Below are 26,935 nucleotides of genomic sequence, written 5' to 3' on the forward strand. Positions count from 1 at the left end.
ATTTGAGCTTTCCACTCCCCTCGACAAGTTTTATTTCCTTGGAGCACTTCTTTCCCTACAAGTCTTGAAGCGAAACATCCTGGGAAAAAATTCTTAACAATCACGGGGAAAAATAAGTAAATTTGAAACTCTTGAATCCAAAATTCTGCGTTGTAGCGTAGGAGCATAAGGAGGAGACACGAGTGAACCATTACCGTTTGTCGTCAGTTGTGACGAGAAACTTTATGAAAATTGCATTAGATTGCAATGATCAAATACGTACACACTTTCAATCTTTTGCTACGAACATGTCCCGCTCTCGCTCCAAAATGTTTAAACTTTACTCAAAATATTTCCACTGAATTTTAAGAGATTCGTCCAACCAATGAGTAAAGGAGTATGGTTGGCAGGTCCCTAATGCTTTCTCCTCATATTTTTCTGTGCATCTTGTACTCAAAAAGGTAATCGGGTGGGTGCGTGGAGGAAACAAATAAGATTTTGTTTCTCATCTTATACCTTCCATTACGTAAACCGGATGCTTTTAGAGGAATGAATTTAATCTTGAAATGCATTATTGCCCACTTTAAAGAATGTTTAATAAAGTTTCATAATATTCCAGTAAAGGAGGAATTTTAGTGGCGTAAGTATTTTTAAGTGATAAAGGAGATTCAAAAGAATCTAAAGCTGGGAATTCTCGCGTGTTCCCTTGCTGCAAGATCTTGAGGAATAAAATACTCTGGTCATTACTATACTGGTCATTACTTCCATGTGCTATGCATTGTTATTTTTGATACCGGAGACCATTGTGTAAAGTCAGCAAATGAAGTAAGTAAATGCTTATTGCTTCGTCAGTTTGCTGTTTTTGTTACGGCATCCGTTTCATTTCCATTCCATTGGAAAAATGCTGCTCATTTCCGAAATCACAATACAACCCTGGAATATTTTGTATTCATGCCGTGGTGTGATTTGGCTGGTACTTTCTTCCTGAATTTTAGAGAATAGTGTTCTTGGGAGAGAACGTCTGCTGTTTTTTAAGAAGAAGAAACCTACACCGCTACTTCTCCGGTTTTCCCATCCAACCAGCAAGTCATTTGAGTCATCAACAACCCAATAGCTTAGGTTTTTTCTGTGTAAGTAAAGTTCTAAAAAAAATCGTTTGAACATTTTTACTGTAAATGAGCTAGCATTTTTACTATTTTTACTCGTTTTTAATTTTACTCGAGCCATAAATATAAAGAAAACTGTTTGTATTGCAGTGGATTAATTGTCCATGATTACGGTAAAAGATGCAATAATCAGCATTTTGTGAACATTTTCAACTATGTACGACCGTGTCAAGTATCGACTTTTGGCAAATGTTGTGTAAATTTTGTGATGTGTGAGCAGGTGGTGGGATCGATTTCATAAATCATGTATGCATTATATCAAAAGTGTAGTGAATGCTTAACATCCATCGTGCAAGATGTCGTCCAATAAGCCTGTTTATATTTACAGTCGCGCAATAATGGTTACTTTTCAGAAATAGTTTTTGTCATTTTCCAGGATTATTTTTTGATTCGTATAAAGATCCAGTATTTACTCGAGCTATGAAAGTAAAGTGCAATGCAAAGGGGTTTTTCATGAGGTATAAATATCTCCCAATGCAGAATATCAATTTCAGAGTATAACAGAGAATCTATTAAGATTTGGGTGACTGTGTACGTAACTGCGTATAGTCGACCCAATGATTTTATTTGCTCAGTCTGCAAATGGCTCAAGAATTGGAGCACGTCATATTCCTTTCAGACAAGCAAATATAATCCAATATTCAACAAGAAAGTGAATATGACAGCCATAATAGAGTTGAACGAGTGGGAACGAGTTATAGCCCACTTTTTCTTCATGTTGCTTACGAACCAGATTGCTCAAGGGTTTGTTTCGCTCGAATTTTATTGTTACTTAGAAAATCACAAATCCTTCCAATTTTCAGAATGTGTTTTCCTTCTTTCCTAAAACCCAAAGTACTCGTGTAATATTGGTTAATGTTGCCTCCAAGGCGGAGGTGACTTTGCCAAGGAAACATGGCAGGATTGACTCAATCAAGGACGTGTATTACGACTACTTTCACTTTCTAAAGATTAAAATGAGAAATGCGAAAGAGGATAAAGCTAAAAGGAGGAAACCATGAGAATGAGCCAACAAAAGTCTCATTGTCAGTCTCATATTTCTCGTCTCCATTACTCGCCTTTAAATTTAGTCTAATAACGAAATTGTGTATCAAAAATAAATGAAATTTAGGAGAAAGGACGTTGACTTTTTTTTACAGAAGACAAGTTGGTAGGCCGATCATCCAAGTCAGACAATAATTTTTTTGAAGGAATGCCAACTGTAGTGAATCTGAAAAGTAAACACCTCGTAGAGAGTTCTCCTCCCTGTCTTTTGTATGCCTTTCTCACTCATAAAGAATGTAGAGGTCAAAATTCATGGCATTTTTGCCATAGAAAGCCTACAAGTTAGAGTCACATAAATGACGAGACATTTTATCTCTATAAGGAAGTGCTAACGCCATGGCTGGGAATATATGTAGGGAGGGAGCAGAATTTGGCGCTTTTGTGGTTCATATGTACATAGCTAACAATATGTGCATGTTTTACTAACATTCATCTTCATACTTCTGGAAGCATCTCCTGTCCGTCTGCCAATTTGCTATATGTTTTCCTAACCCCGCCACCACATGCTCTCGGACGTACATTTATGGGATGAGAGGCAGTCCATATTTAAGGGCTGTTGCTTTTCCTTCTGCTGTGGCTCCATTTCATCATTTCATTTACATCCCTGGCAGGCCTGGCCTTTGGCATTTATCTCAGTTTCTTGAATGCAAAAGTAAAACGTAACATAAAAATCCCGACTCGGTTGGTACACTGAAGGTGAAATTGAAAAAAAGTGGAGATGAATGTACAACGTTTAGAGTGTTTGTGCAAATTGAAAGTGAGTAACGAAGAAATATGTACATTTGCATTGCTGGATGGAGGTTCCGGATGCTTGTGGTGGCCGTATCGCAGGGTGTTTTCGGGAAGATGAATGGCTGAGCTGAGACCTATTCGTATCTTTATCTCTCTCCTTGTCCGACCCACTGTTTATGTGGTCCGCACCCGCATCATTAATGTGCATCTTGATACAAATATGCAGACAAACTCTCAATTTCTGTGTAAAATAACAGGGCAAGAATTGTACCTGGTAAAAAAACGTGATACTGTGTGCATGCCTCGTCTCTCTGTGCGGCGCAGTTTGTCTATTGTGGTTTTGGCTATTTAAATATGATGATGATGACCTTCCATTGCATAACCGGCAACCGGGGAGTAGCAGCAGCAGCGGGCAGTAAGGAAGAAGAAGACGATCGAATTACCGGGCCAGAAGACCGGATATAATTTAGATGCGTTGCGGTGAGCGCGACGGTGGAAGAGGAATGTAATGTAGCAAAACGAGATATTTATGCACAAATATGCATTCATGAGGAATGAGAGAGGGAACGAGATGGACATTTGTGACTCCAAGTCCACGTCCAATAAGCTCCCTCCCTTTTCGTGTGCTCACTATTAATAAAACAGGGTCAGAGTAAGTTCTGGTGGTGTGGAGAAAGTTTCATTCTTCTTATCATGAGGAGAGGCTGCTGGGTGGATGGCTGCATGGCTGGATGGATGCGACGGGAGATGGAATGACGTGATGGCCCTGGAGACCAATTTTTGGACTCAATATGCAATGTTAGCACTGTGTTACACGAGTAAGAGGGACTCCCTCGTGGGAAATTTGCCTTCCAAGACCAAGCACTATATTCTGTAATGTTGCGACCATTATGATGCTTTCGTCCTCCTCCACCGCCGTCCATGGAGAAGGATGAGATGGGATGCACAAAAAGCGCAATTTCCTTATTGATCTCAACTCATCTCTCTCTCTCTCAAGTTTTACCTTGCATGTTTCCCCAAACTTTGTCTGTTTTTGTAATCTAATCTACTGCAAACGCACTTTTATTACTCAAAATGCACTCAGGGTTTACTCAAAATGCATTAAAGTGCGTGAGTGAGAGTGCGACGGAGAAAGGAAGGAAGGAAAAGTGGTGTGTGCATGAGGAGACTCGAGTTTGATGTGGGGTTGGTTAATGCATTCGTATTTACGCACTGTTATTGACATGAATTGATATTGATGAGGGTTTATCTCCTTCTTGGAAGAGAAGAAAACTTTCTTGGAAATAATAATTGTAAGAAAATGCAGTTTGTGAGCGTTAGTCAAAGATCTTCGTCTCGTTGAGTGAAAGCGTTCTGCGTTCGTATAAAGGAGCAAATTTGACGATTAGGCCCAACCCTGCCATTATTTCTTTTGTATAATAATCATTCTCAATTTGAACCTTGTACATGCTCAATTATCACTGAATATCTAATTATTCAACTACTCCCACCGCTCCCACCATGATGATGACGGGTCCTCTTAAATTGTGCATTTACAATTAACAGTGAGTTAGCCGGGCTTGGAAATAATTATGTCCCTCTTTATTACTATTATCTTAGAATCATGGCTCCTGTTTTCGTTCCACTTTTCCTTAACGTGGAAAGGGAATTGAATCACATGAAGCGGCCGAGATAGATAGATAGGGTTTTCTTTAGTTAAGAAAACACCAAGTTATTTCGCCTTCCATCCAACCAAGTGGTTAGCCAAATCCCTCGAGCTAAGGATTCCTCTCCACCACGGCTGCCACTTTGGAAACTCGGTGTGCAAGCGTAATGTTACAATGGCCAGAAGACCAAACCGAGTTGGAGAAAACAACTCACGCCATGGCGGAGTTTAACCAGGTTTGGTTTGGTTTGGTTGAGGGGGACGCAAGTCTTATTGAATTTAAATGGAAAGGAATAAAATATTTAGATCGTCTCCTGCCCTGCTGTACTTTCTCATCTCATCTCAACTACCGCTTGCTTTCTTGCTCTCATTTCAGGAGAAAGGGAACAACAAAAGGCGCTCAAGATTGAGTGAAAACGAGAAGGAAGTGACTTTCCCTCAAGACCACGAGACCACACGTCTCAGCAGCTCGAGAAGAAGAATCAAGGAGTCAACTATGGAGGAAACAGGCTAAAAACCATAGTCACGGGGATTCTTCTCTCTTCATCCACCAGGTCCAATCTACTCAGGCCTCTGCAGGCTGAAAACTGGTAAGTTGGACACCACTTTCACTACTTATTGACTTTCTGAGACGACCAAATACTTGCTGGCCCAGTGGGTTGATCAGGAGAGGAAATATCCAAATGCGACAAATTGAGTAGAGGAGAGAAGAATAATGTCCGCGCAATGAAAGTCTCTCGAACAAACAAAGCTGAACTGAATTTGAGCACAAAGAATCAAAATCCCAAGTTTAATAATAACAGGAAAACATAATAATTTAAGTTTACTGTAGCTGTTGAGGGAGAGGGAGCAACAACAAAGCTGAGGATAAGACAAATATAATAACAAATGAAATATGATGAGATGAAGTAACACTTGAGCGCAAATCCAATCAAGGAAACTCAAGAAAACCAAGTCAATCTGTAATTGAATATCTTTCCATTCGTTCTTTCGTCTCTCTTGTTCTCGCTGGTTGAGACGCAGAAACTTCAATTTTCTATAATATTTACTCGGCAAGATGAAAAATGGAAAAACGCTCCACCATCCAATTTAACGAGTCTCCGTTTTTTATGCTAGTCCAGAATTGAACTGGGGTCGAAATTGCAAATTTCAATCTCACCAACTTATCCTGCCACAACATTTATCTATCGATATGCAATACGCTCGTAAAGATGATATTGCCCTCCCCTTGCTTCTCCGACCACTTTTATGCGTAGATAGTCACCGGACTGGGTCAGGATTAAGTGTTCCTTGTACTTTTGCTTAAAAAAGATGTACCTTCGATTTAGAAAATAGGGTGGATGAGAAAAACTTTTCCACATTAAAGTGCGTAGTTGTCGTCGTAAGAAGAAGTTGCTTTACCCCCACCTAACAATAATAATATTAAAACACACTTTCTTCGTATTTACGTACATACAGAGGCAGCAGTGGACACAATCTCTTGTGGATGAAGGATAATAACACTACCATTTTGTCGTGGGACGAGAGTGAAATGTGAAGTGAAACGAGATATGACATGGTGTTTGTGGTGGTGTGGTGAACATTTATACATTGCAGCGTCATGTTCTCATCCTAGGCGAAAACTGCTCCTTCGGCCTACAATAAATCTCCTTCTTCATATTCCACCCAATGAGGAGGAGCACTCAGCAGAGTAGGACGGCTACACGACTTGCATGGAGACGAATACGGATATTGAATTGAAATTTTAAAACTGAATTTCCATCCGAAGAGCTCACCACCACCATCGTCGTTATTTATTACGTTGGAAGAAGTGGATGGACTCTGCCGCTTTGGGTGCTGGAGGTAATGGACTCCCAATTCCAATCTGGGTCGAAGAAGACAACCCACTTCACTAACATGCTTCGATACTTTCTCCTGATGCTATCAATCGGTGAGTATGATTTATGACGTTTTCCTAATCACATATTTATCATTCCGTCCTGCAGGTCACTCCAATCCAAATAGATCACAGTGACTGACTACGTATGTACGTACGACAACCCACTCGAACCCCTTGTTTAATGAGACGGTGAAATTCTGCGGCATGGAGAAACTTGTGTAGACCATGGGTATCTTGTGAACCCAGAAGTAGGGACACCGGACTGTGAGACGAATGCTTAAAAACTGCAGATTTGCTTCACCATTCCGATTAAATTAATTAGATTATCGTTATTCATAATATCATGAACCAACTAAAGTAACGCAATCTGGAGTACAAACACCATAAATTTGGTTAGACTCATCCAAACAGATTCGCCCACACCCGAAACTACTTCTTAGCATTCCTGCCTGCCCAGGGCGCACAAAGGCAGAGAAATATTTCACTTACAAAATCTCCGTGAAATGTTTGCATTAATTCAAAGTCAACTCAACGCATGGATGAGGACGGACAGCAGCAACGTGTAATGCAGCTAACTTATTCCTCACTGTCTGAGAGTTGTGAGATACTCACCGAGCGAGCCGGCCTGCCGTTCCATTTCCTTTTCATCCACACCGTTCTGAATTTTAATCGCAAGGCAAATATCCATACACACAGCAGCATTCCGCGACTACTAGGGTGCCACACTTGACTTGACACTATGTATATACTGCCGACCAAAGTAAATTGCTGGTGTGTTGCTTGTACATAAATTTGACAGCTGCAAGTACAGGGTGGTCGTCAGTAAATGGGGGAAAGTCAAGTTATGAACCTCAAATGATCTCCTGGTTGCCGTGTCTTATAATCAATGTTGGCCCGGCATGTACAAAAGAAGGAGAACGAATGGCTCCTACTTCCTCCAAAACATGACGGCCATTAATTACCATAGGAAGGCACTTAGTTTAAATAAGTTGGCAACTTAACTCTGCTACCTCCTCCTCAATGAGCCTCCCTTAAATGCAAAGATGGAGCACATAAGCGGCATTATAATTATTGTATCACGGGGACTCTCTCTCTCTCTGGAGTAAAAGAAGAAGAGCCACTGCTTTCCCCATTTTGCGACAGACGCACTTTGTTTATAAAATTTATACGGTGTCATGTCATGTCACTCGGCTACTTCGCTTGGCTGCGGACACGAAATCTTGTGATGCTGCATTCAATGCGTATCAGGGAGCAATGAAGTCCCTTCCTCTTAATTACTACGCTGGTGCTCCTGGTTTGTAAGTGCCAGTCGTATGAAGGGGGACATCAGGCTTTTCCTCGTTTCGGTAAATGTGTTCTCCCGTGGTTGGAAAAATATCGTTGCTTAAATTGTCTCCGTCTTGCCTCCCCAACAGAAAGAGATTCACCACCACCAATCAAGTCGGTTGCTTCCAAGAAGAAGCAATCTCACCTTCCTTCTCTCTCTTTCTCCCTTCCAAATGAGAGCATAAAATCCATTAGAAAGTAGAATTTCTCCTGATGCGAGATGTGACGTGTGGGGTGCGTCAACATAAAATGAACTCCTTGCTGTCTCCAATATTATGTATCCTCCGCATTATTGCGTGTCATGACCAAGCTCATTTAATGAAAAAGTAAACAGACAGTGTTGCATTGCTACATAATACGAAAGCGAGTGAAAGTGAAGGTGTGGTTTGTACGTAGCTCTTCTTGGGTGATTTTGATGAATATGCTGTTGTGGAAGGAGATGTAGTTTAGTTAGTAAAAGCCTTGTCAAGAATCCAGTAGTAGTCAGCAAATTACTGTTCGGATGGTCGGTGGTGGTGGTGAATGAAGGGAACTGTGGTGACACGACGGAAACTAATGAGTGTGAGATGACTGATTATGTCAAGCTTCAGTGGATGGAGCAAGATGAAAGGTAATTAGCAAGGCACACCTGAGCTGCTCGGGTTTGGGATAGAGAAGCCTGCCCAGAAAGAGATATGAATTACCCAGCGCGAGTTTACTTAGTCGCGTTTATTATGCATTTTGAAAATAACACCTATTTGAACAGAAAATTAATTTATCTAATTTCCCTCCCACAACATCTTCCATTCCTTTGCGGCGGCAGGATTTGCATAATTTCTAGGTGGGAGTACACCACGAGGCGTCTAATGACAGAGTGAGCCATTCCCGTTGGTTGGGTGGGAGTGTATTCAGGCGGAAGGACTGTGACTCTCGTCGAGGTGACCGTGTTTTAAATTGTACGACTCAATTGTATTGGCGAACGAAATGTGCTGATGGTCTGTATTATCAGAGAGGAAGGCATTTACGTCCAAATTCGCATTAAGTTTGTTCCCTCAAGACAGGGACAGATAACTCCAGAACACCGATTCGCCTGTCCGTGGTTTGTCGGTGACGGAGCGAATCAAGTAAATTTATATTATTGTAGGGTTGACTGATCAAGGAGATTAATTGTTTTCGGGTTCTGTCCCATCCTTCTCGGCCAGAATTACTTTCTCCTTTCGGATACAAATTCCTCACCGGATCACGTACCAGTACTCGCAACATAATTTATGTTGCTTATCCAGAGTTTAGATAGAACTTATTAACTTCAATTATGTTATTTCGGGAAGAATCATTAAAGATTGTCATTGGTTCACCATAAAATGTTTAGCATTCCATACGAGGAGTGCAAACTCAAATTGATGGCAGAATTTCCTTCAAATATTGGAAATTTAAACATATCCTTGTTAGTCCATCGGAAGTTCTCAATTGAACATTACTGCGAATTATGAGCTAAATAATTAAACTTTGAGTTGGACTCAGGAGCGGAAAATAATTTTGCTTATGATTTTGAGGTCTTGATGCAAGTGCGAGAAAGGAAGGTTCATTTGTTTAAAATACTGCTGGTGACAACCAGTTAGTCGCCTCACAATAGTCCATTGTTTCCGTGCTGGTATGAGTGGCAGGGAGCTTTGCTAACCCACTCTTCTTTGTCGCAATGCTGTTCTTTACAAGTTTTTAGTGTCAGAGTGACGAGGAGGAATTTAATGGTTATTTATGTGAAATGTACTTTTGCCTTTCCAATTTATAGTATAAAGCAGTCGTATTAAAACCACCCGTTTTCACCAATTCACTCGAGCTCTCTTATTCCTCTCTCTCTCGCTCTGTCTCCAGGAACCACCTATCAGAATCATTCACTTAGCTACTTAGGACGTCCTACTTATATATGGAATTCTACTCCCAATAGGATAGGGTTAAGCTCGTAAAGTTGGAAAAAGCTGAAAATCCATTCGACCACATACGTCATTTAGTTGAAACTATTACTCCATGTGACGTTCGTTGATACTCTCAGAGCGAGAGAAGCCTTATACAATTCCAAGTGATTTTTTCACTCTCTCCTTCATTTAGCCTGACACTTGCAGATATTGCATGTGTAGAAAGAGAGAGCACCTACTCAGGCCCAGCAACCTTTTATAACGTCTTAAAATTTTTTAGGGCTACTTTGTTTGCACTGCAGCACCTTTACCACCGTTGAAGAAAAGTATTTTATTCTCGGTTGACATTCAAAAGTTAAAAAACTCACTTTCCTTGCCTTCATGCACATGACGCTGGTATGTGGAAAAAGGCAAACCTAATCACATTTCTAATCCATCTTTGTTCATTCTATTTGTTTTCTGACTTTTTAGTTGCTTGCTTGAACAAAAATACGACTTTTTTGTTCCATAAGCTTGCTGATAAACAAGGACGGGAAAACTTTCCCCTGTTGCTTATTTATTTATCTGAACTTGGGCAGCTCAGCAGGATATTCAAATTCCGACATGGTGGTGGTGGTGGCGTAGACATTGTTTGCTTTCTCCTTCAATTCCATAATGTATGGGGTATGTGCTTTCAGAATCACTTTCTTTTTCATTTGTCTTTTATTCACAACACGAGGAAAAGAAAATAGGAAGCAGGGAATGGAGTGGAATGGAAGAAGTTGTTGGGCGAGAAGGGTGTTTTGTTGGTTAGACCAAACCCTGGTACATAAATAGCTTTAGGGTCGCTGCATATCAGGACGTCTGAAGCTTACCGTGTTTCAAAATGTGCAGCAAGTTTTGTTTGTTGTGGGTATGTGCGTGTTGTGTCCCGCACCAGATTGACGGCTTCCCGTAGTAGAAGTAGCTGAAGAATGGGAGATCAAATGAAACGGGGAAATATATCAATTTTATATCTAACCTTATTGCATTGGAAGAGAAAGAAAGAATGATGATGGAGAGGGACAGAGTCCAACAATAGGCGGAAAAATATACACATTCGCATTATGATATATTCCACCTGGGCTCCACTTCTAGATAGTTTCTCCTACTTCTTCACTACTGTAGGGGCGACGATAAGTAAATGGAGCAGAAGAGAAAGGGAGAAGGGTGGTGTTTTTGTTCAGGGTGTTTGTCGGACCATTTTTCATTTGTTGTAGAACTTGACGCACTTTCCCCAAAGTCATTTCTCCCAAAATATTATGTTCTGTCCATTCGGTATCAGATGAAGATCAGGCTGATGGGATTGGGTTGGTTGAAATTTCACTCATATTATTACTTCAAATGTCACTACTTCAAAAAGGACTTTCCACGTGGTCATATAGTGTGTCACGTAATAAGCTGATTTCATTTGGACAAACCACAGAAACCAATGTTCATTAGAGTGTACTGTAGTCCATGGTTAAATATCCACCTTCATTCGTTCAGTGCATTTGTGACTTTTCTTATTATTCGATTAGCTCAGGGGGAGAGAGAGATAGAGAAAGTGATAGCAGTTGACCATCCACAAAGGCAGGTCGACCAATGAAATTCCAAAGTGGATTACGATTTTCACCACATTCTTCCCATGTACCTCTCTCTCTCTCTCTTTCCCATTAAAGTGTGTCCGGCGTGTGTGAGACCACTCACTCACTCACTCGCAGGAAAAGTACCTCGATCTCGGGGAACCCGTGACATATATGGCAACATCGGTATATGTAACCTTCATATCAGTGTCCAAGCCATCCTGTTTGAGCGAGTGAGATATTACAAGAGATTCGTACGTGGATCCGTCCAGCCGGCAGTGAGCAAGAGTGGATTTTTTTAATAGATGAAGAAGGATATATCAAAGTCCGAACTGCGACCAGTCCAAGAGATCAGATTCCTATCATGTGAAATTGAACGAGAAACGAACCCACGGCTGAAGAAATTGCATGAATTTTACATTTCCTTAGGATCCAAAACTGTCTCAATTGAAGGGACGCAGGCATTTATTGTGACAGTGTAATTGCCTCCTCCTCTTCTTTGATGATGATGATGACGATTGAGTCGTATTAAGTTAGTCGTGCTCCCTAATCTGAACCAGAATATGGCGAAATATGGATAATTTATTTACCTTATTCTATATATTAACTCAAGTGAAAGTTACCACTTACTGTCTCTCTGTTTCTCTGTATTTAAGACCGTGGAACAGGGATTTCCTTTGTTCTCTCGTGTTCCTTTGAAAGAGAAAAGTTCAATTCCTCAATGGAATGATGTTATTTTCTTGTGGTTGTGCGAATACAAAGGATTTCAATGAAATAAGACAATAGTGTTATTTTCGCTGGGGTAAGCAATCCTCCAAAGAACAAATGTTGTTGAAGTTATCCACTGAACCAGAGAATACTACGATTGGAGAAGCAGCAGCAAGGCAGGCAGCACTGAAGAAGAAGGGAAAACTGCGAATGATGTGGTTTTCTTCTTCTTCCTCCGCTTTCTTCCAAGATGCTTTTGGACAGAGTCCTAATAGAAATGTTTAGATTTGGAGAGGAGGAGGTTGCCAAAGACCTATTTCCTCTGACCATGTTTTCTTAAACCTTGCAGATGTTGATACATTTAATTAGTTCCAAGGAGGCTACCTGAATGGGTAGGATTCCGTTAAATACAGTCTGGTGCTCCTTATTTTTTGCATTTTTATACGTTCATGAAGATCTGATTTCATTTGACAATGTTGCTGATCGAATAAGAGAAACTTCTTTGCAACTAGAATTTTTATGGGAACGATTTTGTTGAGGAAATCATCAAGACGATGGCTGGGATTTGTTGAATTGGAATGGAATGCGGGAATCACAGAGAAAAACACCAACTCGGCGGGATGTCAGCCATAAACAAGTGGTTATGGGATGGCAGTATGGTGTTGGTGATGAAAGAATATTACGTAATTGCACTTGTTTATTGCAGCCCCGAGTTGTTTTATGGAGAGGGATTTTGGCGAGTCGAGGAAGAACATATCGTCGGCGGAGTCGTCCTCTACATCACTACAATCTCGACCACCAGGCTCATCATTGCCGTGGCTGCTCTTGGCTCTTGGCGGAACGCAGGGAGCAATTGAGATGGTGGGGCCCAGAGATTTCAAAGCTCTTAGTGGCGATCTAGTGGTTTGGACTCGTCTATCTCCATTAGTCTTTAATCTCACGGGCACTCTGGATCCCAACCAAAGTTTCAACCTCCCCTCCGTCGCCATCCAGTTGTTCTTCTGCGCCCAAGGAGGACGAAATATACTCTTGACCACACAACCCGTTCCCAGTCCCCTCACCACTTCCTGGGAAAAGGTAAAAATATCTACAATAAATTCAGTGACATGGAAAATAAACCATTTTTATGCGTCATGGCATTCTGCTGATAGCGGAATAGCAGTGTGTACAGCGTGTCGTATCCAAGTGACTGGTGAGCCAGGAAATAAGATTTCTGGGAATCATTGTGGACATGAAAAAAATTACAATTCACGTTTTTTTACCTACACACACACACACATACATATGTACCTGGCCATCTGAGACTTGTACATTTCATGCTTCAATTTGTACACAATCCTTTAGAAATTGCCCGAGATTTATGCCATCGTTACAGTCCACTGACTATATGCATCTAAAATATTCAATGATGAATACATGAGTTTAGGACAGACATTATCTTTTAGCTTTTGATCCTTCGCCGGGCTTAAAAAGTAATTATGACAGACGCAACAACAGACAGCCTTGTTCCAGAGATGCCCAGTAATTTTCATTATTAAAACCAACCATCTCATCTGTCCCACAGGTTGCTTTCCCCTGCAATGTGATTGTCCAAGGCGGACTCTACCTCGTCCGCCTGGTCCACAGCTATTCTGTCGCGAGTGGTGAGAGCGACTCCAATAGCGAAGAGGAGGACGAAAGTAGCAGGAACTTTCTCAACAATAATGACAACAATGTGCAAATTATGTCCAACATCACGATACAAATTCGCTATCCTACCATTGTGTTTGAAGTCCCGCATCGGATCCAGGCTTACACCACCTCCACGCCGATATCCTTTGGTTTCACTCGCAGCATAAGTTGTGTTCCCAAACTTCCACTGCCCTCCACCCTTCTCGTGCTATCAATCTGCTCCCCGGAGGAAGTAAAGACTGAGGATTCGGCAGATAGCGAGATAAAGAGTGATGATTACAGCGATGACGTCGCGGCTGCTATTTCAACTACCTCTTCAACAAATCTTGGTGGTAAAGACTGCCACAGGGATTTTGCTCCAGTATTTCAAGATCCGCTTCATTCCCTTCAGGTGAGTTAATGGCATATGTACATGCGACTCGTGTGTTTCCTTATCTCACTGATAGATAAAAATAATTCAATCCAAGTCCCCAATTTGACCCGACTTTCCAGTTTACTTACTCGCGATTGGAGAAATAAGATGAAATGAAGTCCATTTTTTTAAAAGAAACTTGTCTGGCTGAAATTGGTTCTATTGCAAGTCAAGTGTGTAATGAATTTGGAATTAAGTGAAGAAAATACTAAAAACTTTTTCCGTCCTTGTTAGTTGTTGAATGAGATATCTCTCTCAAGTCGGGACGATAAAGAGAGGATCATCATGCTGGCGAGGCATGAAAAAGTTTTTACCCGACCCTTTTGATTTCACTATAAGAAAGAGAAAGAGAGAGTTGGTGGAATTACTAAATGTTCTCCGTCATCGCATCGCATGGTTAATCTATAATTAATTTTGGTGATCAAACATCTGCATGAAGTTTGATACATGGGTCTAATTTAGAAAATTGTCAACAGCACGTATCCACAGGACAAGTTTTAGGCACATATTTCGTACTTTAGTATAATTTCCATCTTGTGGTTAAACTCGGGAGAACAATACATTAAATAAAATTATGGGACTGAATGCATTAATTGTTACCACGAAAAGTCTCGGGGCAGATATTCATCCCATTATTTATTTCAATGGTTTGGAGTCTCTCTGTCTCTCTTGAAACCTTTCCAGTACTTATGCCACAGATACCACGAACCACGAGGAAAGTTCACAAAGCCAAGTCGCTTCGTTTGTACAGCAGCAGAGTAGTCATGAAATTGACAAAGACTCCAGTCTCCTCCTTTTTGTACAGCTCAGCGCGTTGTGCTTCATTGTCTGCGTCTCCCTCATTAGAACGTTGAACACTTAAATATTCTAAACCAAACGCCCATTGTTTTAAAGAGTACAATACGAAGGCTAAAATAGAATCTTTTACTTTTTTCCGGTCGGGTTTAGCAGTTGTCTTCAGAGGTTTCGTATCCAGTTTCGTTTTGTATTGACTTTTGAAATCAATTTTCAAGTGTTGAATTTCCCTTCTCCGTAGCATCAGGTGCTCTCGGCAAAAATAAAGTACTACTAATTATGATTAATTAGTCGTACAATTGTGATCACTCATTTGTTGTGATACAAATTATGATCCAGAAATGCGTGTAATGTGAAACAATAATAGCGTATGACAAGATTATGCCATTTTACAAGGACTTAGCTTATCCCAACATAACAAATCTCCATCGCAAGGATGCTGTAATGTTTTATATCGTCATTGAATATGCATTCGGACCCAAATCCAAAACTTAAGCATTGAATACGGACACATCTCCAGTACTAAAGTAGATATTATGCAATGCTAAAGTTTTGGATTTACGTACGAATACATATTCAACGACGATATTACACTTTTCTCACTTTTATGATAATTACAGAGAGAGGGCCATGTTACCATGAGTGTGGAATGGTAAGTATTTAATAATTTATTGGGTATTTAATAATGCAAATATGTCACCTTGTTGTCACAAAGTTAACGGGAAAGATTACTGACTTAATTGCCAGTTTAGTGCCTGAAAGAATTAACATTTAATGATGAAATTGGACGAAGGAAGAGTAAAGGGAAAGTATGAAATTAGAACTTGCTCACCTTCTTCTCCAGTTCTGTAATGGTAGCTTTGGCTGCAGTCGGATCTTGTTTCAATCTTGCAATAGTTGGTTTGCCCTGCGTAATGGTGAGAAAGAATGACACAAATATTATTTTGACTGACAGGAGAAGCAAATTCATCCATATTCTACAATCGTTTTGATAAACACCAATGACGAACATTTCGTTCATATTTTGCATTGTTGTCTTTGTTTTGCCTGGTTCTTATTACAGGTAATCCCATCACGTTTTAGAAACATCCGTCTCGTTTTCCCGTAGGGGCGAGCTTGGTCACAAAGATGCAAATGTCTTCAAACGTGGAAGGCGCAGGATTTTTTCCTGCATTTGAGCGTTGTCTGGCCATCATACTCACGCCGAACTTTTCTGCAGCAGCCTTCATATTGTTGGGTTTCTTGTATTCAAATATCGTGTTCGCTATATCACAAACTTGGAATGTTTGGGAGCTGTCGTTTTTAGTATATTTATCCCACGAGTCCTCATGAAGCCCGTGCTGCGGGTAGTTAGTTGCAACATCCAGTATGCATATTCCAGTATGCATATTCTTTAAGTCGTCGAAATCTTCCTCTTCTGCTCCCAATCCTGTACTAGCTTGGAAGCTTTAATGATGACCAGCAGCCTCTGCAAATAATTGAAAACAATACAAGACCACAGTTGATTGAATCTGGTTAGCTTTTTATCATCTCATTTATTTTACATATTCGAGCATATGTTTCATTCATTGATAATACTTCGATCGGATTCTTTACGTGTAGTTTCTTCCATCCCCTCAATTCTTCTGGCTTTCTCTGGATAGAACTTCTTGCCAAGTTTCAAATACACTCTTTAAAAATAAAGTTAAGCAAAGAAAAAGTTGAGTAGAAAAAGGATATGATGAATTAGTTTGGGTTTTCGTATCATAATTTCTGGGTCATTCACCTCATCAATGGAGTCGATTCTTATCATACTTTGCAACTTCAAATTGTTTCGATTACGAACAAGTGAGGATGAACTACTTAAACCCAATCTCAGACTGGTAAACTATAAAAAAACCATCCGTACATGCACCTTTGCTACTAGATTCATGGCTGTTTCGCAGAAACTGGAAATACACCCATGCTGCAGCAACAAGGTCAAGTACACGTGTGCCTCCCAAAGGTGCAAATAGGGTTGTCGTGTCTAGCTCATACCAATCTGTAGCTCAGGACTCCTCAGTTACTCGGTCCTTCTCAAACTTTGCTTTGTGACATCGTCTTGTGGCAAAGAATTAACAAAGAGAAAGAAAGAATTAAGGAAGAGTTGTGCTTCCTATTAAAGTGAAATTGGATATGAAAGTTGCATGGATACATTCTTTGGTAAGCAAGAGTGGCGCAAAATCAAATGTTTATTCACTTTTTCCAGCCATTTGTGGGCCCGCAACGCCACATACCGAGTCCAAATGAGGGAAAAGTCAACGAGAACTGTTATCGCAAAAAGTCGACCTATCCGGTAAGTAGAGAGTAAGCTTCTCTCTTTTTCCAGTTGCGTGTGAATTTTCTTGCACCATCTTAATTACTCCCGTGTCATAACCAGACATGTACAAATGGCCAAGTAGTCGCTAACCAAGAAACCAACCAGTACTTCATACATAGTCGTCGCAGTGCTACAAGTGTACGTACATTCACTCGTACCAGCGTGGTCGTGTTGTAATAATGCCTTATTACTTTCACTCTGCCTTTCCCCGCCACGGGGAGAGGAGGCGAGTTCAGTGATTCCAGGCTGAGCAGATATGATCTGAATTGCGGTGGCTCGTTTTATGGTGAACACAACGAGGAAAAGTTACACCCAACCAAACCACTTACACTAAAAACTAACAATAGCTTATTGCTAGTAAAGAAGGTTTAGGAGAGATTTCATGCTCCTAGCACAACACCCACACTCGGCTTTTCCATGAGCAGTAGTGAAGTTCAGATCCGATTTTATATTTCAGAATCATTGGTGTTGCTTTTGCTGAAAAAAAACTCTGGTGGAGGCCATGTCGCAATATATCTGAACATTCCCAAAACACTGTTCATCGTTATACGTCATGATTGGCAAGGGCACTGTTCCCCCAGATTATAGCCACTTTCAGCCCTATCGAGTAATCCAGCTTGTTGGCAGGTTGACAGAAGTATCGGAACAACAAGCCACCACATGCACATGTACCCACCAAAACGACTGTCCAGCACAGGACAACACCAGCAAATGCTTCGTGTCTGCCTACCATATACGCTAATCAGCAATCCACATTCTGTTCATGAAAAGAACGGTTCACTCTCTTAAAAACGAAAGCAGAACAAAATTCCAAGCAGCGATTACCAAACTAGACCACAACCGTTTGCATTAACAACGTCGACTCCTTGAGAGAGCTTATGTCGAATGGGAGTATATTTATGTAGCAGTGGTTCAATACCTTCACAGAACTAGATCCAGGCGCATAAATATTGCTCTGAGTTCAACTCGGACCCGCAAACAGCAGCCACCAAGTCATTAAGTATTTACTTTCAGTGCATAAATTCACATTACAATTCAATGGAGAAAGTAAAAATGGTCAAGTAAACATATGTATCAAAGTTCCCCAGTGTTCCTTTTGCGAATACGTAGGACTAACAGTAGAACAAACCGATAGAAAGCATACCTTTCCGTTCGTCCAGTTCCTAAACCTTATGCCGATCGGATACACTTTGGACAACATTATAACCAGATTAGAATAGTTTTAATGGGTAAATAATTATTCTCTCCCAATGTTTAAAGTCCACCCTGAAACTGGTCGTACATATGCTAATATCGGAATCTTGGTTTTACTTGAGGAACGACTCCAGTGGAGAAAATGGGCGATGGCCGTAATTCATAAAATAAAATACACAGTGAGCTAACACATAAAATTCTCATATCTGATTGAATATCATTTACTTCTAGCTCACGTACCCCGTTCAGTATAACCATATTTGAATACAGACGGTCAGAGAGAGAGCGAGAGAACACTCAACATTATTGAAGTAGCGGTCGAGCTTAGGTTATTGTTGGTTGCTTCAATCCTACATAAGAAGTGTGCTACGTGGTTAAACTCCAAAGTCAGGATTTCAGCAGCGTCCGTCCATTTCATAATAATGTGCATGCTCATAACAATGGACGGAGAAGAAGAAGAGGACGGACAGAGATTTCAAAATCCTACCTGCGCATTTATCGTCAAAGTTAGTCTGGCGAAAAAAAATTTGAGGAATTACATATGTCCACGTGCAAATGCCAACGTAACAATTACATCAATTGAGAACTTGGTTGGAGCGATGTCTGCAAAGTGGGCATGGAGGAGTACGTATGTGCTACTGGTACTGGTGATATATGCAGCAGGCTACTTACATATTAAGGAAAATCTGTCCCCTGCCTACGACGCTACGCCAGAGTGACTTTGACAGAAACTGATCAGTCTTTGCAGGGAGAAGGGAGAGAGAGTTATTTGAATGTCAAAGACATTTATTCCTATGGCTCATATAACCAAACCATTGGAGATGTAGATTCGGATCAAGTTGTCATTTTCCATGTTTCCACTTTCTCTCTTTTCAGGGTGGAGTGGGGCTCTCAGTTCTCCATCAACGTGAGCAAGCCGACTGTGATGCCTTGTCGAGGTTCGTTTAAATTGAGGCTTATTTTTATTATTATATAATCTTACATATTATTAATAATAATAACATTTTACTCGTATTAATTGAGTACATACAGCAGGAAGAGCTCGTTCACACTCTGCACAGGCAAAAAATACGTGATCCCCCTATGAGTCAAAAAATTATGAACAACGAATTACATTATGTATTATAATATAATCTATCTTTATATCTTTTAACCTTCTCCGTTTAAAACTCCATTTGCTCCCTAAACGAAATAATTATATATTCATCTCATATTATATGCCAATTACATATAATAAACAGATACGACAATGTGATAGTTAATTATTTTGGTCAAATCATACAAACAACTATACTTTAAGTTCCTTGGAGTTTTCCATGCCTTGTTAGAAAGTGGGTGTGAAGGGGTTTTTTTATGTATTAATGCATAGTTTATATAAGAAAGAGTTGAGATTTAAGCTGTTACCGCAAATATTAGCAATGGTTATAATTCTGTGTTCTCTTCCACTGTACCATCAGGTTCCATCCGGGCCATTGTGTCCCATCCCAGCAGTTGCATTCTACCTGGAAAAGACAAGATTCGCGTGTACGGTCATGAAACCCTCTCCGTGCCCAGTGCCCTCGTCCCCAGCCGATTGAGCTATATTGCGGAACATAAAATTCAACCCAACTCCAGAGTTGTCACGTTCAGATGCAATCTCTTCCCACAACGGTGAGTCAAACAAGGCACCAACTTGTATACGTAGTCCTCCCTTCTTAAAAGCTACTAGGATTCCTTATTCACTCGCCGAACAGTATTGTTCAACCGACCTTGCCACCACTACCGCTGCTGAGTGGACGAAATGCTAGAACTCTTCAGAGGAAATCACAAATCTTGAAATGTGATCCACTCTGTCAAAGCACTTGTAAATACATGAGACGACCCGCAGTTAACCTGGTTCCTTTCAATAACCCTCAAACATCCATCTTCACCCTACAAATTCACTGACACTTGCCGATGCACCACGACATACGATCTGTACAACTTGAGCTTCACAGATCTGTACGACTTTCTACAACGCACTGGTTGTACTGGAAATAGTTTTGGTTGGGAAAAGAGCCATACTACGTTTTGCATACTACTTCAGGCCTTGATCTCGTTCACCCTGCACATATTTAGACACCACTACGACAGGTATTGGTTGAATTAGTGGATCTCCACTGCATGATACTGATTAGAATTTTTGCATAACGGGACGAAATTTAATTTTATAACTCTTGAGGAAACTCTCGTCATCTTTCTTTTCCTGGAATTCGTGATGATGGTGACGATGACTTTGGAAGGTGGACTGGGTGTTGCTTTCTTTCGCTTATTATTCAAAGCACGTTAGTTGGAAAGTCAACTGAAAATGAATTTCACGGCTGGATGAAACCTGGAAGGCTAGTTGGGAACGGGGTGTTAGTGACACACAACTACATTTTCTGTAATAGTCAGCCAGTCATTTTCTCCAGTTCCTTATTTGTGCATTTGAAATGAGACGGAAGTAAGCCTCTCCATTCGCCTCTGCCTGCCAAACCAGGGCTGATACGGTATTAGTAAGAGGAGCAGGAGAGTGCGAACATAAGGATCCGGTTGGGTGACTGCATGCACCATTGAAGGAATAGTCAGCAACGCCATTTATTATATGAGCTATTACCCACCGCACACGGAGAAAGTCTGGCAAGAGGATCGTTACGTGAGAGGGAAATAGGACAAGAGTAGAAAAGTAATTGAAAATTCTGGTTGGGTTAGAAATTTAAGTCAATAAAACCACAGCTTTGGTGACCCCTTTTGATGAAATGACACAGTTTAATGTCCATATATCGCTATCTGCAACTATGTCCCTGCCACTTTCCCTCAGCCACCTTATTGAGGAAATCGAAGAAGATCTGCAGGCCTGTCAATGTTGTACTTGACGTCGGCAAAAGTGCATGTCATGGATTTATTAGCTTAAGCTATTTGTGTTAAATATCGTTTATATTTTAATCAAACTGAGAAAGTCTGAGATTGAAAGAAGGGATTTGAGAGGAAGAAGTGCGCTATATTTTTCTAACTCGTGGGTGAAAGGCGGCGTGCTCAGCTCTGCCAAATAGCACTGCTACGAAGGAGTGAGTTAGTAGATGGATGTGCTGCGTCTCTCTGATGGTAGGAATGGATATGCGGTTTTGTAATAAAATGTTCTCGTGGGTGCCTTCTCTTCTTGAGTGAAGGCAGACAGAATCAGTGTGAAGAGGGCGAAGGGTGGTGGAAAGGATATTTATTGCCAGGCGAGGTAAATTGAGCAAAAAATCGTATAAGTGAAAGTGAGCTGGGAGGCGTAAACCCAGTTTTATGAACTCTTGTGTGGCACACATCTCCAATTTATAAGTGAAGAGATCCATCTGCAAATCTACAAGTCTTTCTCCTTGGGACATAAATGTTTCTCTTGCTGCGCCCATTTCACCCAAAACCACCAAAAAGAGAACCCTCAGTCAGTGGCGTTAGCCCCGCATATGTTCCTCCTCCTGAACTCGAGTTGACATGAAATTCGAGATTTCATAAGGGATGCAATGTCGAAATTCACTTTCCCCATTGTTTCTTGGTCTGAGATGTGTCCACTTTTATCCTTGTCTCAGATTTAACCCTTGTCTGCTCAAACCTGCTGCTGTGGGGTGTATTGTAAAAATAGCGTAAAATCATTTGATGATTCCTATTACAGAAGTGGATTTAGCTCTTGTATAAAGTTGTTTCATTCCTGCTGAAAATCATAACTCGGCCCAGCTGGGATTAAGAGAGAGAAAGTGGACTTGTTCTCCCTCCTCCTTCTCCTCAAACAAGATAGATCGAAGAAACGAGAGTTGGACTATTGGGCGAGCGAACTTGTTCTTTTTTTCATCACATCCCAGATGAAATAACCGGATTGCACACTGCTCTACTTTCACCACTTAAAAAGGGATTAGATTCTTTTATTTTCAGCTATACCCGTACTTCGCAGTGAGCCATATATCGCCGGCAGAGTTGGGATATGCAGGATACGGTTCAATTACTCTTTTTCAGGACGGCTTGGAAGCAAGCAAAATAAAAACTCTTTCAGCCAAACATACATCGTCCTCTTCGGGGCATGTAGTAGGTGACGTCTGTCGTCTCGAAATAGCCTTGAGGCATTGACTGCTGTAAATTCGCACCACCGTGAAATGAGCCTAGTTTTTGCAAAATTCCATGTCAAACGACCACTCTTCTCGGATAGATTCAGAGACTTATTGTTGTTCCGGTGCCGTGAAATTCACGCGTTTGTAATGAGAATTGAGACTCGAGTTAAAGTGGCATTTTCTGGTTGGTCACATCAAATGGAATCAATACGTGTTCAGTTTTATTGCACATTTTGTCCAGAAAAATAGTGCTCTAGGTCCCGATGCTCGTATCAGGATTCTCCTCAATCTACTATCTATTTATACATACACGGAATGGAAAATGCCTCCAATTTACCAATGCGGAAAGACAATGGCCATGATCACCAGTCAGCGAAATGGAAATTTATGGCGTTATCTGCCCTTAACTCATCCGCATGGTTTCTGGTTACAGGTTTCTCCGCTTTTGCTTCCAATACATCAACACGGCTGTGGATGACAGTGTGGCCATTGTGGTGGAGAAGTGCATTCCCACCAACCCTCCCCTACAACTTGCAGGTTAATTTTGATACGGAATTATTGTATTTATCGATTAATGATTTAATGCCTCCCGACCCTACGAATACCATTTACCAAGAAATAAATTGGAATGTATCCTCCAGTCATCCGCTCGAGTCAGCAGAAATGATTTCCCCTAATTTTACAGACTTGCTGATTTTGATTAAACCACAGTGAAGTCAAATCAAATCAAAATATGTGTACGTATTTTGTTTGTACAAATATGTGCTCAACTCGTGATGATGAGAGAATTTCTTGTATCCAGCAAATTCAAATTGACTTTCTCCACTGGGTAGGAAATCATGACCCATTTTCAATATAATGGGTCGATTTCAGATAAGCGTTATATATTAGATTCACTTCCCCTTCTCCTTAAACATGAGAAACAGCATGGTCTGAGTTTAAATTCCCCTATTATCATGTCCAACGTGTCCATTTGCACGTAAGTACATGCACGTACGTATGTATGTCAACATTAATTGCCCATGGATCGATTCTAATTATTATGATGATGCCAAACTTAATTGAATAATTACTAATAATTGCGACCGTAATACGTACATAGATGGCGGGTGGGGGGCTTGGAGCGTGTGGACACCATGCACGGTCAGCTGCGGTCCCGACGGGCGGCAGTATCGCTATCGCTTCTGTGACAATCCGCCTCCATCTGCTGGTGCTAACTTTTGTCACGTAAGTAAAAAATGAAAACGAATCACGGCTCATTTTCCATTTTAGTTTTACACTCATCGGTTTTATTGCCTGGATAAAGTGCAATATAAATTTTGTCAACCGTGCTAAAACAGCACCAGTCCCGTGTATCTCGCAGTGTGAGAAACACTTAACGGATAGTTGGCACCGGATCCACAATTATAACTCAATTTTTACCATGTCGAGAGGCACAGTGTTGTGTAACGTAATGAAATCTATATGTACGAGCAAGTCATTAAAATATGTATTGCTCGTGTTGAGTAGAAAGTTTAAAGTATGAAGCCAGACAGAAATTTAACCTTTGGTCATAATCATCATCATCTCGTCCGTTTATGAAGCAGGAGAAGCGGGTGAAAGTAACTTAAGCTCGCATCATCTCCGCGATCCGCCGAGGGTGATTCCACTCCGCTCGACATGCCACAATCCGGCAGAAGAAGTGCTGAACAGTAGTGAGTGAGCTGCATAAAAGTGGAAAGTATGTGAGGGAAGAGACTACCGTGCATGTATAATTTTCATCTCAGAGGGGAATACGTAGGAAATGTAGAGCTGGAGGAGAGAGTGGAATGAAGGGGCGGATGGATGAGAGAAAAGTGAGAAGAGATTGAACAAGAAGTGAATGAATCATATTTTTCTAAGATCAGTTAACAACTCTGTTGGGTTTTACCGATATTATTTTGTCACTCAACACGAGTACACAATCCCCTCGTTGTAAAAATTGAGATAATGCAAGTAATACAAGTGCAAAGAGAAAGGGGAAGAAAATCATCTTCACTCCTCAGTCACCCACCAGGATGGTTCGTGGAATGAAAATCTGTGAAATTGGAGAAGCGTTGATGACGCACACAAATTATAAGATGGGGACTGAATCTCGGTTTTCAAAATGAGACCACAAAAAAGTCATGAATATATTTATTCCACTAAAAATCAGAATAAAATGACTTAGCTACCAAAGCATGTCTGGTTTCAGTAGCGAAATGAAACATCTCAATTGAGCAGAACCAATAAATTGGGAAATTTTCGTAATAATTTACTTTGAAATTATATAAATTGCTTGCACTTGTTGACTTGAGAGCTATGCAGTTATTTACACAACAATATTCAGAACCAGTAGTTTTTTCTTAGGGGAAGTACGTAAATGATATATTTTTGGTAATTTTTTCCCTTCCACTTAACTTGTGTTCATAAATTAAACTTATTGTTTTCTTCTACATACTCACCCAAGTGATCTTTTTGAAGTCCTGCCTGCACGTATGTGGCTATCAATTTAGATTGTTTATTGGCTTGACAAAAAACTTTTTTGTATACAAAACAACTTTCTCCCTGCGGAAAATGGATAAAAGAACCCCATACACAAAGTTTGTTTCCCTGTATTTATCAAAATTGGCATCCAACTGGATTACTAGATACGACAACTTTTAACATGCTTTTCTAGCCAAAATTAAGCGTATGATTCCATTTTGTGGTTGTGTAATTTTGTCATTTAACCTGAGATTGGATGATGATGATGATGACGATGAGCACAACTGAGCAGCCAAAGCGTAGCACATAGGAGCATCATTTCCTGTTGCTATCCTGCTGAAGAGAGAAAATACACATAAATCAGTCTATTTTGAATGACGCACATAAGTGAGATAGCCATGTAAAAAGTAATCTTCTCACAGTTGGATAAGGAATAATATAAAGGATAGTTTTCACCAACTTTTGAACTTTTGCCTCACAAAGAACTGGCTGGAGCAGCTGCAAAGAGTTAAAAACGTTATCATGATAATTACCAGAGTCGTTAGTTGTGCTACGTACGAAGATGAGAGGGGGAGAGAAAATTAATGTCACACAACCACCACCGCAGCACCTCGTGTGAATTTAATTGTTACTGAACGAGGGAAAATTATCACAGACGACTTTCGAGTACGAGTAATGAAGAGGAGCGTAGTGAGATGAGAATTAATTGTGCAATTTCCTTGATTCCGTGTTTCATCATAAAGTGGGCATTAGAACAAATATTATTGCTGCGGCTGCATGACGTGATTGTCCCCGTAAAAGGTTCCGAATACACGTATGCACAGATATATGCATGCTACTGTGATCATCCTTACTCATTTGTGTGTTGCAGACATACTACAAAATGTCCCATTATTTCCAACCTCATTTGTAGTTTCACTTTGTTGAGGGTTTTGGCGGATGTATAGAAAAGTGTGCGTTGCCTCGATGTACATAATTTAGTTTGAAACATGTCTCTTGTTCTGTACACACAGGGCGAGTCAATCGAAGAACGAGGCTGTGATAGCGCAATTCCCACCTGCCCCACTCCCATCCTGTATGTGGATACGGAGAGTGAAGGTGGGGTCGGCCTGGTCTCCAGGGAAGACAATGCCGATGGAGGTGGTTCCATGTCGGGGGAAAATAACCACCACTATCACCACCACTCCCACTCCCAACATCGCCACAGCCTACACCAACTCCAGCTGGAGAACGTGACCCTGACGCCTGGGTGCGAGTGTGGCTGTATTTTGTATGACCTCGTGCCGGAGAGGAATGACACGTTGGTCATCTTCATTTCGTCCAATTACTCCTCCCCATGTGCGGACGAGGACGAAGTGGACCATCATAAATTCAAATGGATTTTCCACGTAAGTCAATCTCTCACGTTATGTTTCAAACCAAGCAAAGCCAAGCATAGCCATATTCATTTGTGTAATTCCATCTATTCATTTAATTCCCTCGATGGGATTTGGGCTGACGTTGTGTAGCCGTCTTTCTCCGAGTTCTGCTAATGGCATGTTACATAAATATGTATGTACACAGGAGATTCAGTGTTGCAGATTTTGCGTTTCTCACTATGTAGGCTTTCTCTTCAGGAAAGAGTGAATTATGACATGATTGAAGGCTTTATGTAAATCACTTTTGACCATTGACAAAGCACTTATCCAATATAACTGTGCATTTGACTCTGTTAATTCTATATTAATTCTTATCGCGCAAGAAACAACTTTCTCTCCTTCTCGTCTCCTGTGAGCTTTTCATCAAGTAAGAATCTCCATAATTATAATGTTTGATTTAAATAAGTGTAAATGAATATTTCCGTTAATGAGTAGTGCCTCCGACAGCAATTTGAAAAAGTTATTTCCTCCTTTTCAACGGACGTTTCATAAGCTAAGCTTCATAATAATATTCTCATTAAGGGATTACTGGAAACTCACAGTTGGACAGAATGAGAGAAAATTGATACTCTGTTGCTACAGAT

The 26,935-nt window shown here is 40.6% G+C and overlaps 1 protein-coding gene across 1 annotated transcript in view; it reads left to right on the top strand.

Annotated features, from left to right (window-relative positions):
- Nucleotides 1–26,935, top strand: part of LOC110850906 — a 43,058-nt gene that overhangs the window by 9,529 nt on the left and 6,594 nt on the right. Inside the window, exons 3-13 of the mRNA XM_022098508.2 lie at nucleotides 4,943–5,156; nucleotides 6,025–6,496; nucleotides 12,661–13,031; nucleotides 13,519–14,016; nucleotides 15,453–15,484; nucleotides 17,060–17,146; nucleotides 19,241–19,302; nucleotides 19,822–20,014; nucleotides 22,883–22,986; nucleotides 23,552–23,676; nucleotides 25,947–26,321. Of these exons, the coding sequence (XP_021954200.2) occupies nucleotides 6,412–6,496; nucleotides 12,661–13,031; nucleotides 13,519–14,016; nucleotides 15,453–15,484; nucleotides 17,060–17,146; nucleotides 19,241–19,302; nucleotides 19,822–20,014; nucleotides 22,883–22,986; nucleotides 23,552–23,676; nucleotides 25,947–26,321 (1,932 nt within the window). The 5' untranslated portion in view covers nucleotides 4,943–5,156; nucleotides 6,025–6,411. The remainder of the gene's footprint in view (nucleotides 1–4,942; nucleotides 5,157–6,024; nucleotides 6,497–12,660; nucleotides 13,032–13,518; nucleotides 14,017–15,452; nucleotides 15,485–17,059; nucleotides 17,147–19,240; nucleotides 19,303–19,821; nucleotides 20,015–22,882; nucleotides 22,987–23,551; nucleotides 23,677–25,946; nucleotides 26,322–26,935) is intronic.

The sequence above is a fragment of the Folsomia candida genome, unplaced genomic scaffold (genome assembly GCF_002217175.1).
Source record: "Folsomia candida strain VU population unplaced genomic scaffold, ASM221717v1 Fcan01_Sc006, whole genome shotgun sequence".
NCBI classification, from domain to species: domain Eukaryota; kingdom Metazoa; phylum Arthropoda; class Collembola; order Entomobryomorpha; family Isotomidae; genus Folsomia; species Folsomia candida.